Genomic DNA, 20,893 nt, shown 5'->3' on the forward strand with positions numbered 1-20,893 from the left:
TGCGACCTGTCTGTCAGCCTATGCAAGAGACTTTTTACCAAGGCTCCTTGGCAAAGAATGCGTGTGATAGTATCACCTGATTGAAGCACTATGCTACTTATTAGGCTATTTATCAGGACGTTTCACTGTGGTTTCCTTTACAAATATGAAATAGGCTATGACAAAAGTTGGATGTTAATGATAGTTAGCCTATGACCTGATTGGCTTTCAATGCTGTTTTTTTGTTTGTCAGGATAGCCTACTGTTCCACTGGTTTCTTCTTAAAAATATGAGCATGACAGAAGTTGGATAAGAATGTTATATATAATATTTCATCCCATGATACTGTTTTACTGGTTTATTTGACAAATAATCTATATGTACCTGCCGTATAAGCACCTTATGACTATTTGGAATTGTCCACACCCTGTGTTTGTGAATATATTAAACTGAAAAAATTAAATGCATCTTGATACTTCAACGTCTCCACAATAGAGTCAGAATGAACTCCCCTGATTTAAGATTAGGTTGATACATACATTATCAGTAATATTCTATTGTCATGTTACCCTTTTGCAGTGCCTGTGACCTAAATGAATTACTAAACACATGAACGACGGATTACTCATAAACCTAAGTAACATTAGTAATTCTCAGGGTTGGATGCATTTCTTTGCCTCAGGAGAGAGATAATTAAGTGGAGACAGGGATACATAGACCAATGGAGGTGTCTATCCCCTCTGGCAAATTGCATCCTGGTTACCTGCAACAGCCTGTACAACCAAACCCACCGAATACTCACCTGTGGTATGGATGCAGTGCAAACACAAAACGGCAGTAGTGATCAAAGAGCAATAGTCGTTACTGGGACACATTTTGAGCCACAGTTGGAAGGCTGCAAACAGACAGACAATTGTTTCCTGTCCAAGTGTTTGGTCAGATAAGATCTTCTGATATGACCCGGCCACAGCTCCTTGTAAAGTGGCCTGAACTGTCTGTTTAGAGATGTGGTTTAACCTTTTACGCTCCACTCAGCTTAATTCTCAGGGTCAGATCCTAATGACCTGAGGTCAGTGCGGTGGACAGGATTCAATTGCCTTCTTTAGCTTTGAGTCAAATGGTTGGGTTTGACTCATGCGCTTGTCGTAGTGATCTATACAGAAGACCAAATGGTAAAGTGATCACATGCATCTCAGTCAGTCTAATGAGAGATGTCCCCCTGACCCTGCAGTGCAGGGTTTATGCACCCTCATACATCTGTTTCCCATTCTGTTCCCTAGGTGCACCAGCCAGTCCTTATGCTGTGGTCTACAAATGGGCTCACAGCAGACTCCTAGTTTCCACTTTGGTTATATCAATGGAAATTCCCCCCTTCAATTCCCCTCCATCTGTCTCAAAACTCCCTAAATTACCACTTTTGGCAAAGATCACCATGCTGTCTTTCCTGGCCTGAGCCGCCAGCATACCTAGCCAGACCAGGCAGATTTGACATCGCTGCCCCAGACTCTCAGACCTTTCTAGCGGCATTTCCATTGATCCACCCATGCCATGCCATGTCATGCTTTCTCACTGGGGATAAAGCACACTGTTCTGTATGGACATTATAAACACCATGACCATATATTATTTAAAACAGAAATTGACGTAGCTGTCCATTGTGGCATTATCAGCAGAGAAGTCTTATAACTCAGTCTGTAATGGGGTTCAGCTTTGTAAAGTTTGAGACACAATGTAGCCTGGTGTTTCTGTCACATATTATGCATTTCACCCCACATCGTACTGTACATACCCAAGTACAATGTCATACAACAATAATAAAGTACAAGTGCAATATGTCTATGTATATTTAATGTCTATATTTATTTAATATGTCTATGTATATATTTTTTAATGTAAAAAATGCAGAGCACCACTAGAGCACCACTTCTTATTGGCAGGGTGACGGGCACAATCACTTCCAGGCGAGTGCATACATTATCCATTCTGTAAGTAGCCTGAAATTAAGTAGGAGGGGTGTGCTGCGAGCTGTTTGTGTGCATTGTTGTTGCTCCCAACAAGCGTAGCATGTACAATCCCCACACCTCACCAAAGAATGCAACGTTTCAGCCCTCTCCAGTTACCCGCACAACCCAGAGGCTGTTTTGGTCAAAAGTCGGCCACAGATGATGTCATGTGACCTGAAAGTGATCCACCTCACACCAACATGAATGATGTGCGGATGATATAGAACAAACGAGCGCAAAGCATGTTGTGATGTTTGGGCAGGGGAGCTATGCCCACTGGACTTTCTTGACTGTCCAGGGGGAGATTCCTAATCCCCTCTCAGGGAGCTTATCTGCAGCTTTTGTCTCGGAGGCTCAGGCCCAGTGCTGCCCTGATGGCATCCCAGGGAGGACACATCAGCGTGTGAGCAAAAGGGAGGATTTGCATTTCTTTAGAGTCATGTCAGTTTCCTACGGCGGCGATAGCTTGCTGGTAAGGGAGGTGATTTAAAGGGTCTAGTCTGGAAGGGTCTGTTTTGATCTTCTTTATTCCCAAATGTGTATATTTGAAAGCCATTTTTCATTTTCATGTCAAGTTCACTATTTTCACTATTTCTGCAATAAGCATTTGAAAAATGCGATTTTTGATGCGGGAAAGATTGACTTTTGTGGTCTCTCACATTACTCTTGCAATACTTTTGTGTTCCCGACCCTCACAAAGTCAGAAGTGCTGTAAGGGAATGCAAGCCTATTGGGGGGATGCAAAATGTGAGGGAATTCAAAAGAAGGAAAAGGGAATGGTAAAAAATAAATGACCACCTCAACAATAATTCTCATTGTGACCCTTTAAGGCTCTGTAGTGGTACTGTACCTACTGTATGACAAATTAGTTTGTAACTGCCAACTGAAGTTACATTACCAACCCCTGGTTCAAACAGGTAAACAAAATCCAACACAATAAAACAACCTGATAGTGTTTTGTATTTTTGGAGTTTGTCCTGGCTAATTTGGTCTGCGGAGTGAATGAGATGCCTCACCAAATTCTCTGCACTGAGAGACGGACTCGGATCATTCTGACTTTTCCCCTCAATTTTTATTAGACAGTGAGTTGTTTTACTGTTCTTTGAGATCAGGCTCACATCTCAAAAGTCTATTAAAGAAACTTTGAGAGAGAGAGAGAGAGAGAGAGAGAGAGAGAGAGAGAGAGAGAGAGAGAGAGAGAGAGAGAGAGAGAGAGAGAGAGAGAGAGAGAGAGAGAGAGAGAGAGAGAGAGAGAGAGAGAGAGAGAGAGAGAGAGAGAGAGAGAGAGAGAGAGAGAGAGAGAGAGAGAGAGAGAGAGAGAGAGAGCGCGCGCGCGACAGGCTGAGACTGGAATGTAAATGGGAGGGGGCTCACCCAGACGCTCATAAACTCAACTCCTCCCTCTGGAGAAGGCTCCACCCAGCCGTGTGGTTATATGGTCCACAGCGTGCAACGCTGCCAGTCCATCGCAGCAGCAAGCAGCCGTGTGTGTTTCGCGCGCTGCAGGTGTGACGCCATCTGAATGTGGGAACGTTGCCCGCTCATTCATTGCAGCTCCACACACTCAGTCACGCCAGCTGCCTCCACCTCCCAGCCCGAGGGGGCCTCCCTCCCTCACATACCAGCCCGCCTCACCCCACACTGGGCCGACTGCTCCGCTCACTCCTGGCTAGAGTTAAAGAGGTGTCTGGGCCATTTCCTAGAGAGGCACCTTTGAGGGCCCCCTTGAAGGAAGACAATGAAGTTCGATGATGTCCTGAACCAGATCGGGGGCTTTGGCAGGTTCCAGAAAACCCTCTACATCTGGATTTGCCTGCCCCAGATCCTGCTGGCGTTCCACATGTTAGTGTCCATCTTCACGAGCGCCGTGCCCCCTCACCTGTGCCTCTCCACCTGGCCCCCGGAGCCCGGCCTCGGCTACAACTTCAGCCAGCAGGAGCTGGCCTGCTCGCCCGCGGGATCCGACCAGGCCCGGCCCAGCAACGGCAGCAGCTGCCCGGGCGGCTGGGAGTACAGCAAGGAGACCTTCCACAGCACGGTGGTCACCGAGGTGAGTCCAGGCCCTTCCTTATAAAGACGTCCCAAGTGGACACATACGGTGTCGACGCGCGACTGTGGGAATATTCAGCTGATGTGGTGGACCCCAAGCGGCTCCACTAAGCGCGCTGGCGTTTCAGCATTGTGTCGTTTGGCCGTGAGTGACTTGTCAGGCCCAGCTCTCCCAGAGGGCCACGTGTGCCTCCAGCTCTGACATGCGAGGGCAGGGGGTGTCAGGCCTGGAATGGGCCGCTGAGGAGGGAGCGGAGTGCCGAGCGAGAGGGGCGGAGGTGGGGGACTCCTGCGGTGCAGGCATCCTAGACCTCTGCGCTCAGGACCCCGTCTGTAGCCATGCGTCCCACTGCTGCTGTCATGACGGGCAGCCACGGGCATCTGGACCCCCCCCTCCTTCCACCACCACCCTCTCCGCCGGGGCACTGTGCCGCTTCTCGCAGCCCGTGTGATGCGGCCGCCAAGTGGACCCGGCCGCCGGATCAGCGAGCCGACCTGTTTTGATTTCTAAGCGCTGGCCTGGGTCCGGCTCTGGACTCTTGAGTCCCGCTGTGTGAGCGCCTAATGTGATGGCTCACGCTGCGCCTGTGGAGCCGACACGTCCAGATGTTGTGTACAGTACAGCTCTCTCACGTGCCGACTTGCACCACCACACTGCTGCTCTCGCTGAGCTGAAGGGGTTCTCATGTCCACCTGCAGAACAAAACAAAGAGTCACACAGTACATACGCTGCCTACTATTTATACTGAGCTATAGCAATAAAGAGCACAATGGGGAAAAACATGCAAACAAACAATGCTGTTTTTTTTACTGTCGCAAGAAATGGTGGTTTCAGATGTGTAAATGTCTCTGTCTCCTTCTCTCTTTCTGTGTGTGTGTGAGTGTGAGTGTGTGTAAATATTTGTTAGTGGAAACTTGTGCACATAAGTTTATTTTCTTCCTCTACTTTTCTCTGAGTTACAGTGGGATCTGGTGTGTGAAAATGCCAGCTTGAACAACATTGGATCCTCTATATACATGTTTGGGCTGTTGGTTGGTGCAGTGCTTTTTGGCGCATTGGCAGATAAGTAAGTACACGTCCATCCAGCTGTACTGCCTCATATTGTGTTTTGTCTTTCACCCTGTTTGTTTCCAGATATCTTGGAGCCATATTATCATTTACAAACTTCATGGCCATGCCATGATAGACAACACTGCCACCATTTTACCAGTGAAACTTCATTCTTGTGGACACACAGTGACACTGTTGGAAAAGGACTCTCTAATTACTCTAACCTCTAATGTAACTAACAAAACTAAACAGGTGAACAAGTAAATATACTCATAGCAACCCTTGACAGGATTAGCAAACAAAAACCAGTTTGGTATGTCTGTTCTCTGGTCAGGCTCAGGTGCTGGCAGGCATAGGTTTTCTCTCTGCATGCAACTTTATGAATACAACGTTGTTTACCAAACTGTTTTGTAAGGGGGCGTGTTGGGCCATTGCTTCCTGAACAGAAATTGCTATTTCTATATTTGCCCTTTTATTGCAGACACTGATATTTATAGTCTGTTAGTGTAATGCAATTTGAAATGTCTTGTTCTTTGTCTGCCAAGTCAGAAGCATTTTAAGTATTTCAGCACAGGGGGATTTTGAAGATGAAAACTAATGCACAGCACATGTCCCGCTTTCAATGGGGCCAATTCAGCCTCTTCACAATGCCACTGTATATGAATGCACACAGAATATGGTGAAGATCAGTGCTAAACTCTTGTTGCAGATACGGCCGACGCAGCATCATTCTGGTTGGACTGGCGCTGCAAGCCGTGTTTGGAGTTGGTGCCGCTTTTGCTCCCACTTTCTACATTTACGTTGCGCTTCGCTTTGTGGTCGGGACAACCATTTCCGCCGTCATCATGAATGCATTTGTATTAGGTTAGTTCTGCATAAACGTCCGCTGTGTGTGTGCGTGTGCGTGTGCGTGTGCGTGTGCGTGTGCGTGTGCGTGTGCGTGCGCGTGTGTGGGTGTGGTACATTTCTACTGGGCCAATGAACATCTAAACACAGGGCCATTATGTTGACCCCGTTAACCCAGGTACTGAGTGGACTGGACTGAAGCACCGCATGCTGGCTGGCATCATCACAGACTACTTCTTTGGGTTTGGGTACATTCTGCTGGCAGGGGTGGCCTATCTGATACGAGACTGGAGGCACCTTCAACTGGCCATCTCTGCGCCCGGCTTCCTCTTCGTCTTTTACATCTGGTGAGACATCAAAGGACAAACTGGCTCCCACTGAACCAACTCCTCTCAGAACCTTAGAGCGGATACTGTACATTCAGTCTTTAGAGAGGAGTAATTGTAATCACCTTTTTTTTTTTTTTTTTTTGTTCAGGGTTCTGCCTAAGTCAGCGCGCTGGTTGATGGCCAACCAGAAAAATGAGGAAGCTTTGGACCTGATCCGCAAAGCAGCTCTTGTTAATGGGAATCCACTTACAAGTGACATTAAACTTGAACAGGTTGGTCAAATTCTAGTCATTTATTTAGTGTGAAAGAAGACCATAGCTGTGGACAAAATGTTAATTGTTTAAAGATTGAACATGCATTTTCCAAAAGTATTACTGTAGCTTATGCACAATCTACCATTACAATGCTGTATTTACAAAGGGCTGCTTAGTGAGATCCTCTTCAAGACAATATTATGCTAGAAATATGAATAGCAATAGAAACCACAGCATGTATGATAAGATGGTCAATTCTGACTGGAACCACAACAGGTTTAAGCACACATTTAGGGGTTCATGAAATCCTGATATAGACAAAAGTATTGGGACATCTACCATTGCACCCACAGGAACTTCAGTCACATCCCATTCTAAATCCTTAGGTCTGTGAAAGTTGTTGCCCATTCATTCCAAGAGTTTGCGAGGTCAGGAAGTGATTTTGAATAAGAAGGCCTGGCTCACAGTCTTGTTCAGTTCATCCCAAAGGTGTTTGAGCCAGCAGAAAGGGCACAAAGCAAGGTCCATAAAGACATTGTTGGGCAAGTTTGATGTGGAAGAGTTTGACTGGCCTATTGAGAACAGATTTCTCCATGCCATCAAACTCCTGTGAGATGAACTAGAACAGACATTGTAAGCCCTCTTGTCCAATATCAGTGCCTGATCTCACAAATCCTCTTCTGAATGAATTGAGATGAATGGCGGAGAGCAAAGGCAGCGCATAATTCCGCAGAAATACTAGCAAGCTACGCTTTTCTTTTTTCAATATTTCATGGTTCCATGGTATTCCATGATTTTCACATACAGTAAGCAATGACTCACAAGATGATTTCTGTGCAAGGGAAGCCAGTATTTTCATGACAATTCTCTGTCATCTGGTTTCTTCAGTCAGTCAGTTATTTTACTGACTTTAGCCTTTTTCCAGTTTATTTTAGCTCATACAGTGCCCTCCAAGGTGTTCCAAGTATTGGAACACATGCTGGTTTCATTCTCATTGAACTCAATGCAATTCAAACCAGCTAATTAGCTAACAGCTAATAACTGACATAAAGCATGCCAAACTCTTAGTATGGTGAAGGGGATAGTGTTGATGTGGGGTTATTTTATTTCCAAAGGCCAAGGGGACTTTATCAGGGTGCATAGTGTCCTGGATCCATGAAATAACTGGCCTTTAAAAATAAAAATAAAAATAAAAATCCTCTATGGGAATTTAACATGGGCATTCCAATACTTATTTTAAGGAAAACATTTATTTATTTACAATACATTATTCATTCACAAAGAAAATTGATGTCCTTAAAGGTTGAATATTTCCTCATTGTTTCATTTAAGGCATTAAGATCAATTTCCAAAAGATGATTTTATATTTAACTTTAAGCATGTGTTCCAATACTTTTGGAGGGCACTGTATTTTTAACCATCATCTTACACTGTTATCTGAGGAAGTTCACAATACAATGAAATAAAAGAAAAACATATTTTTTAGGAACACAACAGTGTTTTCACATACAGTAAGCAATGACTCATAAGAGTGCAAGGGAAGCCAGTCTCTCAATTCTCTGTCTTCAGGTTTCTTCAGTCAGTCAGTCAGTCAGTTATTTAACTTACTTTTGCCTTTTTCCAGTTTATGAATGCAAGTGATTATTTTTGACAACAGTGAGTGAAACTATTGCATAGCAATTCATATTGATATATCAGGGTATTTTATTTTATATTTATTTGATATTTTTAACCATCATCTTACATTATCTTGAGGAAGTTTTGAATACAATGAACTAAAAATATATATATTTTCTTAGGAACACAACAGTGGCAAGCCAGTTGTGCAGAGAAAGCACACCATTATTGATCTTTTCCGCACCCCGAAAATGAGAAGGCAGTCTCTCATTGTTTTCTACCTGTGGTAAGTGGGAGGTTACAGTTTTGAAGGCAGCAGTCCAATTTCACACACAGATGAATACTTTGGTCTTAGTGGAAAATTAATCACCTTTTAGAACTCTTTATGAGTAGTTAATTTATGTAAAGAAGCCATGGGCAAGACACAACCATCACCATTCCAGTCTGAAAAAGTTAATATACTGAATACTAATGTCAGTCAAAAGGACAATTAATCAAGGTGTCTGTTCTCATGTCGCCTGCAGGTTTGTGAACGTGCTAGTTTATTACGGCCTGTCTTTGAACATCTCCGACTTTGGCATAAACATCTACTTCACACAGTTCATCTTCGGCCTGGTGGAAATGCCAGCACGAACCATCACGCTCTTCACCCTCAACCGCTCCCGGCGGATATCTCAGCTGGCCTTCCTGTCCGTTGGTGGCTTGGCTTGTCTGCTGACCATCTTCATCCCCGATGGTGAGTCTCTCTCCCTCTCTCTCCCTCTCTCTCTCCCTCTCTCACACTCTCTCTCTCTCCCTCTCTCACTCTCTCTCCCTCTCCCTCTCTGGGGCAGCAGAGTGTAAGCCCCGGCCCCGTGGCGCTAACTGAGGCGTTTGTGTTGCTGTGTGAATTCCTCTGAGGCCTCAGGGACTTGTTTTGCCTACCAAGCTAATGAGCGCGGCTCTTGCTGATGTCATCCTCGCTCGGTTTTATTGTGAGGTTTATGAAGATTTGGTAGTCAAAGGGAACTTTGTGGCTTGGAGACATTTTAGGACACACACACTCACACACGCACACGCACAGAGAGAGAGAGAGAGAGAGAGAGAGAGAGAGAGAGAGAGAGAGAGAGAGAGAGAGAGAGAGAGAGAGAGAGAGAGAGAGAGAGAGAGAGATTATCTAACTGGCCGTTTTGTAAGAGACATTTCCTTGTGTTATAACTAGGGTAGGGCACCGAAACCCTAATATGTAATCAACCCAGACACAAACGGTAGTAACATCATCGAATAACAATGTGGATTTCGGTGCCTCATTTCGATGCCACACAATCTCCGGCGTTTTTTATTATGAGGCATGACTGCACGTCATGCGCTGTATGTCACATCTTGCTCTGTTAACAACATATTCTTTACAGATAGCGAACATAACCACTCCAAGATATAAGCTTAGCTTAAAGCAGAGGGGTGCACCACATAGACTAGTGGGTCGTGTTTGACAGCTCACGTAAGCCCATGCCATTGCCAAATAGGCCTATCCTACAGCCTATCACGAGCTCTTGTCGAAATCTCAAATAACTACACACAAGCAAAAGGCCATGAAACAACACCAACAGCTTAATATACACAAAAAGCCTGCTCATGTGCTAACTGTCATCTAATGTCATCTAAAATGTTATCAGCAAAGTTGTACAATGTTTACTGACTTCAACGTTGTAGCGCTGTTGTCATCAGTTTAGCTCGCCTCTGGCCTGCCTAGATAGCCTACACGATTTGACTGGTTACCCGTGATGCATGAGGTAAAAGTAACATGCATCATTGATCATTGCCAGAGTGTCTCGCAGAGACAATTGATTTTGTGCTCTCGCCAAAGCTCTGGATTTCCAGGGTATCATCGCACATTATCGCTAATAAACCTGCTCTGAGCCAAGCGCATTGCTGTTCAAATTCTTACTGGTGCTGGGAATCAAAATACTTCAACACTGGCATAGGCTGACACGTAAAAGGGGGAAAATGCATTTTAAGACGGAAGATCTAACATTTCTTGATGCATTTAGGAACACATTGGATACACTTGAAGCAGACTCCATTGATTAAGCTACATGCAATTGTCCATGACCTGGCACTTTCGTGGCAAGCCATTTTAACATTTAGAGATATTGCAAGCCCTCTGCACTGGACAAACTTGATAGCAGAGGAATGATTGATTAGGCTATTTGCAGGCGCGTAGGAACCGGGGGGTCGGGGGGGTCGGGCACTCGCAATGTTGCACCCCCCTCTGAAAAAAAACCGCTGCAAAGTACAGACGTTGTTGATTGCTTAGGCTAAATTATATCCTCCTGAGTTACGGCCCCATATACCTATCAGTGCGCATCGGAGGTCTTTCACATTGTGTTTTAAGAATGTTTCCCGAAACGAAGCCCGTCTCAATAAGCATGGAGCACTTTCTCACCTTGAGTGCCTAAAGCTGCTGAAGGCTATCTCGCAGTCCATATCTTTAATATACTGCCTTCTTTCATTCTTTTCGAAAAAGTTAAGAGGATAGCCTACTGTGGGCGAATACAGTAGCCTAGTCTACGATAGCCTAAATAAGTTTTGGTTTTTGGTCTTACAGACGGCTGTCGGTTTTTTAATGTAGTCACTTGCAAAATCGGACGTGCAAATAGCCTATCTGGTTACCTGGATTTAATATACAGTAGCAAGTCCACACTTTGTTCATCCTTTATTATATGCTTTTAAAATTAAATATGTAACAATTTGCCTCTTATTATAATCAAGAGTAGCCTAGGCCTACACACTGTCACGACGCACATATGGTTACAGGCGGATATGAGCAACCGCATTGAAGGCCTCGGTTGACTTAAGATAAACGGGCAGAATGATTACAAACTACGTCAAACATACAACAATCTAACAAATGAATAAACACAAATGAATTATGAATAGGCCTACACACTGTAATGTGTCACAAATTAAGCAATGAGTTCGTGGCCACCTAGCGCGCAACTTACGCGCTGAGGTGAAGGCTAACACAACTCTTCGTAAAGCACAAACAAACAAAGTTCAGTGTCCATAAGTCCAAACAATAAGCATAAGAATCCGACAGTCCAAAACGTCAACGAGATCTCCCAGACACGAAAAACAATGCTTATCTCAGTTTGTTGAGTAGTCGTTCCAACACTGATGTGCAACGCAATCTCAGCGTTTGCGTTCGTTAGCTGTATTCCAATGAGAAAAATCCACAAGGAAGGGGTCACGGCAATGCAGCATACAGTAATCTCCTGAGTCCTAACCACGTAACTTTGTTGAGTTGTCTGCATACAGGTAACAATAGCCACAGCTCCCCGCGCCTCCATTTAAACTTATGGCAAACCCATTCATTCGTGCCCGAAACGCGCGTCCATCCGTCAGCTGACATAAGATTTACAGACGGCATATGAAAAGTCAAGAAGAAGAAACATATTTTCATTTAAGCAAAGTTTATGCAACCATGTAAAAAGGTGATTTTTGCAACCGTTACAAACGTGCTGCGGGGAAGCATTGGGGGAGTCAGTTTATCCTACAGACTGTGCGTTTTCAGGGAAGAAATGTGTTCTGAATATGTGCAGATGTTCAGTTCCAAAAATAGGTGATCAAAGAAGAAGACTGAAATACAGTACATATCTTCAAAGCGGCATCTTACAGAGCACCATTAAAACTTCAACAATAGGTTTTTGTGTCTTGTGTGACTTATAAATCGCCCCCTTTATTTATTAATATATTAAAAAAAAATCGCGCGCGACAGACCATATTCTTGCCCCCCCCAATGCTTACTACGTTCCTAGGCGCCTAGCTATTTGCCATTGTGTGTACATCCATGGTAAGTTGTTTTAACATTTAAAACTATGACAAGACATCTGCAATTAGATTTTGTCTAGAAACAATGAAACAGATATTGCTAATAAATTGAATTTATTTACAGATATTGCTAATAAATTGTTCAATTTCATGTTCAAATTGGTCTTATCAATTTGAACATGAAAGCGATTAATGCTCTCGATCATTGGTTTGGGCTTTTTCTTGTAAAAACAAACTCTCCAGAGGTATCAGGCTGGCTTTTCTCTCAGTATATGAAATATACTGTAAGGCCAAGCCCTGTCCAATGTTTTCTTATTAAACTGCTTATTGCAACTGTTCCCACTCTTGCTTTCACAGATCTGTCTATCATAAGGACAGCCTTAGCCATGGTTGGAAAATTTGGAATTACTGCCTCCCTGTCCATCATCTATGTCTACTCAGCAGAGGTTTTCCCTACAGTTGTGAGGTGAGTCTAATATAGACTTTAGAGTAGTAGACCCCATGCAGTATGTGTGCTAGCAAAGTCTCAATAAACTCTCTGGTTCTTTTATCATTACATGTACTGTATATTATACACCATATTGCCACCAGTATTTGCTCACCTGCCTTGAATCATATGTGAACTTCAGTCACATCCTATTCCCAAATCCATAGGGTTTGATATGATGTAGTTGGTCCATCCTTTGCAGCTATAACAGCTTCTTCTGGGAAGGCTTTCCACAAGGTTCAGGAGTGTGTTTTATGGGAATTTTTGACCATTCTTTCAGAAGCGCATTTGTGAGGTTACACGCTGATGTGGGACGAGGAGACTGGCTCTCAGTGTCAGCTCCAATTCATCCCAAAGGTGTTCTTTTGGGTTGAGGTCAGGACTCTGTGCAGGCCAGTCAAGTTCATCCACACCAAACTATGTCATTCGTGTCTTTATGGACCTTGCTCTTCATGTTGGAACAGAAAGGGGCCATCCCCGAGCTGGGTTTGGTCCCTTAATTCCAGTGAAAGGAACTCTGAATGCTTCAGCATTAACCAAGAGATTTTGGACAATTCCATGCTCCCAACTTTATGGGAACAGTTTGGGGATGGCCTCTTTCTGTCCGGTCTCCTTGTATTGTTCAACATCAGTGTGTGACCTCACAAATGAGCTTCTGAAAGCATGGTCAAAAATTCCCATAACACACTCCTCAACCTTGTGGAAAGTCTTTCCTTGAAGAGTTGAAGCTGTTATAGCAAAGGGTGGGCCGACGTCACATTAAACCCTATGGATTAAGAATGGGATGTGACTTAGTTCATACTATATGTGAGTCAAGGCAGGTGAGCAAATACTTTTAGCAAAATAGTGTAGCTTGAGGCATGACTGAATAGTAAACCAGTGCTTGTGCACCTGTTTTAACATTTGTGATGGAACAAGATGAAAAGGCTGTATCCAAACAATTTGGGATCCTCTGTTTGAACCTTTACTAACCAAAAACAACAAGAACTCCACAAGTGCTCAACAGCTGTTGCTCAACGACAAAACAATTGTTGTTGATAGTGCAAGAGTGGAAACTAGATGACTATGTCCTAACTGATTGCAATGGCAGCAAACATTAGTGATATAATCCATTTCATTACATTGTTTTCAATTGGAGTGTCCTGATTGCATCAACACAAGCAGTGCAACTCGACGTTTTGAGAGATTTTTTGTCGGATGCCCCGTTTCTTTTTTCCTTCTGTTGCTCACATTGCTCTACTATTTTGAATGAGAAATATGATGCTGTAGAAGGGCATATTTACTGTCGCTATCAGCGCAGCCATTGTTTGTGTTGAATACACGGCTCTATTGCACAGCATGTAAAGCCCGCCCCATGGCAGATAAGCAATTGTGATTAGATGCCTTTGATCGTTTTTGATGATTCGGAAGCAGGCGTCAATGGACAAATTCAAATTTGCTAACAGGTTGGTCTGAGTCATATCATGGTGAGGTGTAATGCATTGCAAACAATATTAGTCATAACACCATGTCCTAACAGGATCCAGGCGAGCAACTGTCTTGTTTATCTGTGTACACTGAATCCATTAAATAGATATGGGCATGTATTGTCTTTGGAAATGAGCAAACTACTGCATTTAAAACCTTTGTATACAAAAACGATGTGTATGCTACATTCCTGAGGAGTTTAATACACCAATTTGAATTTAATTTCACTGCTGGTTACGTCCGTGGAAGTGGGAATTCAATGAAGACTTCCCAGACCCACTCTCAATCTAAACTGAGATTTCAAAAGCGGTCTGGTCTCTGAATTACAGTGAACTACTGAAACCTGCAGGAGGACCTATAGGAACAGATTCATCCTGTTGTTCTCTATTTGGACATTTCATATATTATATGTCCCCAAGCCTATTATAGCCCTTCTAAAGACAGCTGTAGAGTGAAAAGACAGGGTAGGTAGCCAACAGTTCTGCACTGCTCTGAGCCTGTGTGTTTTCCTACCTGTAGGCAGACGGGTATAGGAATGGGATCCATGTGTGCGCGGGCAGGGGGGGTCATTGCACCCACCATCTACCTCCTGAAGAGTCTCAGCCAGCAGGCGCCAATGGTGGTGTTTGGCCTCTGCCCACTAGTGGGCGCTGCCCTCACCCTGCTGTTGCCAGAGACAGCCAACAAGGCCCTGCCTGACACCATCGAGGAGGTGGAGGGCAACATCGAGAGGTACAGTAGGTCTGGAGTCTCAAACACTCAATTGATGGGTGGAAATCTCCAGTCATTTAACTCTAATGTTTAGGGGATTCGTACATGTACTGTAGCAGTCATAAATCATAACTTTCACTTTTCATTTTCAGTTCTTCTTGGTTGACAAGCTAAAGAAGCTTTAAAGACTTAGCAGTCTGTTTTTATGATTTGTTTTGTCTTCTTGATGGATCACTTGCATCTTGTGATGCACAAAGTCATTAGTGCAGCATATGGAATAGCTGGAGCCGGAGCGGTTTCCCCTGGACGCCCTCCAATGGAGAATGGCTCCCATTTGTGGTCATGTGGGGGAGAAGCTGGAGGAATAGCAAAACCACAGTCGAAAACAAAAAGCAAAGACGTTTACCGATAGCATATTTCATTTGAATATGTTTTGTAATTTAATTTACAAGAAAAGCATATACAATTGTGTCTGTGTTTCCCTCCCGTAGTGAAGAAAAGAGTGAGCCATTGAGAAATGTGGATATCATCAACTGACGAGAAGTTCCATGTGAAGGAATACTTCATGGAATGTGTCCTGGTGGAACCACTGGGAAATGTTCAAACTAAAAATCATTTCAACCTGACAATTCAACCCCCCCTCCCCCCCCCCCCCCTCCCTTGAACTCTACAATACTCCATGGTCTACTCACAGTCAGATGCCGTTAAAACCATTTGTCTTGATTTCATGATGCATGACGAAGAGGACCATCCTGATGTAGATCCATCATCTGTTATTTTCCGCACAGGGATTTTCTGTTGTTGGACAATTAACGAGCATCAAAATTAACAAGCATCAAAAAGTACCACGTTCTCTGTAGAGTTGTGTATCTCTGTACACAGAAGAAAAAAAACTATTTTCTCATTTGATATCTTCTCCATCAGCCATCCAGTGGGAATTATCTAGTAAGGACATTGCTGGAGACAGATCATTTTTGATACTATCTTTTGGATATTTTTTTAAAGACCTGTGACTTTTTAGACGCTCTTATTCAAATGATTTTGGAATGTTCATATGCCACACATATCAAGTCTCTGGAAGTTCCGGGAATCTGCTGCATATTGATAGTATGATCCCTGATGTACAATCCTGGAATTGATTTGCAAGTGTGATAGACAGAGAGAGCAAGTGAGAGGGAGGGCATCCTAATTGGTCTCTCTGTGTGTTTAGTTCTCTCTGCGGGCGGGCATTATAGTCGACCTCTCTTTCATGATCAATCATGTGTTAAAGCGTCTTGCAGTGCCATGGCAGTCTTCCAAACAAGTGAAAGTGCAATGCACCTGAAACCGTACCTTTGCCTACACAACCGACCTTGCTTGCTGAGCTGTTTACAACAGTTACCTTTCTTTTCCACTGCCCTCGGTGGGTTAAATTACTAATAAGACATACTGAGGTGAGTTGAACAGGTGCCATTCCTTCTTTAATTATACTAGCCAAAGTAGCTGGCTAGCTGCTCTGGAGCTAGGCTACTGTATTGATGAGGTCAACCCCAGAGACTTGCTCAATATGAAAGAGAATGAGTTGAATAGGCTGTAATGTAATATAATTTCTAATAGGCTATAATATAATATCCTTTTTTAGTGGTGGCGGTGGTGGGTCTGTGTCATGGTACTGTACCTACGTTTGCTGTTTGGGATGTCTGATATTTGCCAGAGATGTCTTATCCTCTCCTCTACTGTCAAATGGTTTATACTACCTTCACTGGAGCTGAGGCTCTATATTGCCTGTTATCTCTGTCAGGGGAATGAGCCCGGGAACACTTTAACTGAAGGTATTCACAGAAGAGTGACATGACACTGTCATGAACACATAAACCCTAACCCTAACTTGTCAGGACAAAAAACAAATGACACCTAATGACGTTTTGTCGTAAATGTTTATGACTTGTTTATAATGTTTATGACACATTCATGACAATGTTATGCCACTCTGATGTAGATACTTTCAAGTAAAGTGTGCCATTGAGTCCTATCTATGGACTCCTGAACCACCCCACAAGTGTTAGTGCATACAAATGTTTGACCATAGCCAACCTCAACTGGGCCTGTCTTAAGTGATGTTGCAGTGAGCTTTTGAGTTTGGTCTCTGTCCTTGAGATATATCTTCGTACTGTACACACACACATGCACACACTGTAATATACAGATAACAAGCGTGCCTCCATGGCAAGAGTGGTTGTCAACTTTGATGACTAAGCTGAAGTATTTCTCCTTCTGAGGTGAGCAGGTAAATGGTCTTCATCGGCCATATCAGCAAAATTGTTGCCAGTATTTGCATAGCCATCAGCTGCCCTTTTTATTCTGTCTTCCACACTGTTGCAAATGTGCAGAGTCCAGGCAGTTAACAGGCTAGCAGCAATCATCTTTCTGCATATAAGCAAACAGCGTAATAAGCAAACATGTCTTTTTTTAAAGTAAAAAAATACTTGATGTGATATCAATCAAATTTCAAGTGCCTTTGTTGAGTGATCGTGAGACTGTGAGAGTGATACTGAGCACTCAGTTGACAACAAGGCAAACACTGATGTCATTAGCTTGCAATGGATGACTTGAAAGAACATCAACATTTATGGTGAATATAGTCAACGTGATTCTTCTACATTTTTAGTTAGTTGCTGACCAGTGCCCCAGAGTGGAGAAACATGGTACTACACAACTAGTTTGGGCCTTCATGTTTGAGGCCAGCTGTCAGTGCTTCTCTGGGCTGTAGCCAGGGATTGATTCTTTTCTGGGTTGAAATATGTGGCTGAAAGACAAAGAGCCCTTTGAAGAGGCAGAGTTAGAAAACTTTAGAAGTAACTAATTATAATTTTAGTATAGTTTATTTGGTTGTAGACAGCTTCATGATAAGTAAGTGAAGATACAGTACCCACTGGACTCCTTGTGGTGTTAGGTCACCCTTTTTAGTCTAGGGGTTAGGGCTACGTAGAAGCAAAAATGTGGATTATCATCTGACCCCAACAATATTTTCTAAAGAGGAAGCATAAAACATAAACTTTAGAGAAGGAGAGGCCATAACAACAAACCAGCTAACTGACTAGCTACATATTTGGAATGGAACCAAATGACCAGAAAACAAAAAGACAAAATCAACAACAGAAACTCACCTCACTCCCTAACTAAACAACAAAAGGAGAAAATGATGCCAGACAAAATTGGACCCAACCTCCATACAAAGCTTCCAAATGGTATTTAGAAGGCCATTTACAGAAAAACATAAGATAAAAGACACCTGCATTACAAATAAACTTACGGCTCACCAACAGTGCAAAATCAACAACAAACTTATGGCACAGGCCACATGAACAGATACAATCAACAAGACATAGTCAATAACAAGAACACCTTTCAAGCACTCCTCCAGCGACAACAAGCCCAACTGTCTGATGCAGGAGCAGGGAAAGTCTCCCAGTGCAGAGGGCAGCCAGGCCTTTATTCTCGGCCTCGTTATCTCTCTGCTCGTCAGAACTGGCTCTGCCAAACGGGCCAATTTCCTCCTCTGTGAACCGTAATTGTCTGCTGACAGGACGGAGCAAAGCGACACAGACAGAACACAGCTGCTCTTGTCTTTGCGCTTGTTGGCTTTCTCAGGGAGACTGTTCTTGGGTTTCTTGGGCAGGTTGGTGACTGCCTTGCCTGCCTGGACAGGAGCAGTCTTCAGTGCCTGTTTGGTGATGCTGCAGCTTTTGCCTCAGTGGCCTCCATGCTGTTTCTTGTTGTCATGCTTTCTTCCTTGACCACAACGCTGTCCTTTGAACCAATAGTACCTGGGACCTGGGGCACAATCTAGGCCTTTGGCTGGCCACCTTGTGCCTTCTTGGCATCTACAGTAGCCTACTGTACATGTGGTTATGGTTAACTTCAGGGGCTCAGTAATCACACCGCACAAAACACAGCACATGACTGTATGCAACACAGCACAACAGTACAACTCACATACAATGTTGAAGGAACTATACATTCATAAATGCAAAGTGTATCAACTATTAAGAACAAACAAACAGATAAATCACGAACTACAGTGTTTAAACCTGTATATGAATAACATTATGTGTGTGTTTTATTATAAAAAAAAATGTTTTTGTAAAGTTATGGTAACGTTTGTATTGGAATGTTTTTCATACTGCACATGCCTTTAATGTACTTAACATGATTGATGGGAAGAATCTTGATTGGTTTGGTGTGACACATGTGTGAGCCACATTGGAAATGTATTTGTCTGTTCATCATACTTCTGCCAAAGCACGGTGCTGATCAAATTGTGTGTGAGGCCAGGCCTAGCAGATCACCCTTTAGCCCCATCTCCTCATCTGGAACAACTGCAGGTTCTGTTCTCTCAGCCACTGACATAGTAGGGAGGAATGTTCAACAGCAACTGGCATTACAAGACTGCAACAGAATATCTGACAGGAAACAACTGCAGCCACAAACTAGTCACCAGGCAAACTTTCAGACCTTTCACATAGAAGCTTAGCCCAAATGTCTCTCATTTGACACAATGCAGTATTTTGAGATTGCATCTAATGAGTCTGACTGTAGTTCTGATTCTGTTAAGTAGTAGTCCTAGATCTACATTATGGCAAATGGCTGTGGAAGCCACCAGCTGACCTGAGACTATTTAAGACCTTGAAGAACTTGAGTTTGGGGACTCAGTAACTGTTCTGCTGGAGATTTTTTAATTGTTTTTGTGTTGATTGTTTTAATCATTTAGCAACATTTGGTTTTGTATTCCAATAAATCCTATGACTTGGATGTTTGTTACAGCGTCTTGTTGTATGCTGGGAAACTAGCACACTAGCTGACAGTGTGTTACAGGCTATGAACCAGCAGGGGTCCAACTTGCTGAGGGTCAGTGGGTTCACAGGATGGCAAATGGTTTCTGTGCAGACCAGTTAGAGATTTAGGATAAAGACTAACATCTGGTCACTCATTAGCTCTAGTTTTGATGTAAATGCTTTTGTGGATTTTGAGAAGCCTCATTACAGCAATATAATAAGTGAACAACTTCACTTAATTGGTGTTGCATTCAAATGCAACATCTTAATATTATTGATTATTTTGATTTGTTCTCCTACCGTGCATATTGTGTGAGCCAATGTAAAGTTATACATGTTTTTACAGGATGTTTGTAGAAGGCTTCCCCAACCCAGAGCACAAAAGCACATTTTAAGTACATAGGAATGACCAGTATGTTACATATGACCTGAACTGGTGGTACTGTATCTAACAGTAACAGACAGTGAATTTGTGAAAAAGCACGAGAAGAGAAATCTCCTTCAGAAGACTAAAGATGACACTACTGGAGAGAACTACAACAAGGGTGGGGAGAAAGCACAAGAGACGACAACAACAGGTGTGTGTGTGTTAGAGAGAGGGAGAGACAACAAATGGTTAATGTCCTGAGGTAGAATTGTGAGCGTGTTAGAAATAACATTAGTTCAGCAGTAAAGTGTGGCTATCTACAGGTGGCTTCCAACAAGACACACCATAGAATAACACAAACAAATGAAATGGAAAGTATGGCAACACTTCCTATACAATTATTTCAGTGCTAGGTTGATTTTACTTTTCCTGCTTTATGCTTTATCTTATGCTTTGTGACCCATAGCTACAGCTCACCAGGCTGCAATGACCAATTCTTGGCAGAGTTTTTCAGCCCCTCCTCTACAGCACAACTTCTGCAACCAAATGAGGTGACTCTACATTTTTAGCGTCCTTTCTTTAGCTACCAAGTAAACAGACAGGTTTATAGCTGCTCCTTTGCTTGCAAAAAGACAGCTATGTTATCCGCCCCTGATATCTGAGGGGCCCCTCAGTCAAATAACACAGGTTACCGTACGATAATCATGTTTTGTAATTGCCGTCTTTTTTCACAGCAAGATGCCTTGAATCTGTTGATGGTTAATAATCGTGTCATATCTGTCTCAATCTGTTCAATATTCCCCACAAAACTCGGCAGAAGTAGGCTAATCATTTCAGGCAGGGTAGGGTGGCCCTATTTACATCTGTGCTCAGTGGCCCCCAGTGCCTCATCCATGGGTATGTTCAGAGTATTCATCTTTTCGCATTGTGCATGTTATGTATACTGGACCTTACTGGTGACAGGGATCACAACAGACACATCTAATAAAGGAATATTTTTATTTAGCCTATGATGACAATAAGTGGTGGGATTTGACTAGGCTACTTCATCCCTCTCCATTAGATATCTGAGACAAACATTACATTTATTGAGTTTATATTCAATGGAA

General features: G+C 43.2%; 2 protein-coding genes across 4 annotated transcripts in view; both read left to right on the forward strand.

The window, feature by feature from the left end:
* Positions 1-3,675: 3,675 nt before the first annotated feature.
* Positions 3,676-15,214, forward strand: si:dkey-119m7.4 (uncharacterized protein LOC560629 homolog). Its single transcript, XM_062551030.1, has 10 exons — positions 3,676-4,032; positions 4,995-5,098; positions 5,792-5,946; positions 6,107-6,275; positions 6,406-6,529; positions 8,311-8,414; positions 8,653-8,864; positions 12,296-12,404; positions 14,412-14,624; positions 15,095-15,214. The coding sequence occupies exons 1-10, from the start codon at positions 3,721-3,723 to the stop codon at positions 15,138-15,140; spliced, it is 1,548 nt and encodes a 515-aa protein (XP_062407014.1). The 5' UTR covers positions 3,676-3,720; the 3' UTR covers positions 15,141-15,214.
* Positions 15,215-15,786: 572 nt separating this feature from the next.
* fynb (FYN proto-oncogene, Src family tyrosine kinase b) overlaps positions 15,787-20,893 on the forward strand; it is a 60,970-nt gene continuing 55,863 nt past the window's right edge. For 2 of the 3 annotated variants that reach the window (XM_062550246.1, XM_062550249.1), the window contains exon 1: positions 15,787-16,036. The gene's annotated coding sequence lies outside the window, so the exon portion shown is untranslated. Of the gene's footprint in view, positions 16,037-20,270; positions 20,336-20,893 lie in introns of those variants that run through there. The other variant, XM_062550245.1, reaches the window with a different exon arrangement.

Source organism: Sardina pilchardus, chromosome 12 (assembly GCF_963854185.1).
Source record: "Sardina pilchardus chromosome 12, fSarPil1.1, whole genome shotgun sequence".
In the NCBI taxonomy this organism is placed as follows: Eukaryota; Metazoa; Chordata; class Actinopteri; order Clupeiformes; family Clupeidae; genus Sardina; species Sardina pilchardus.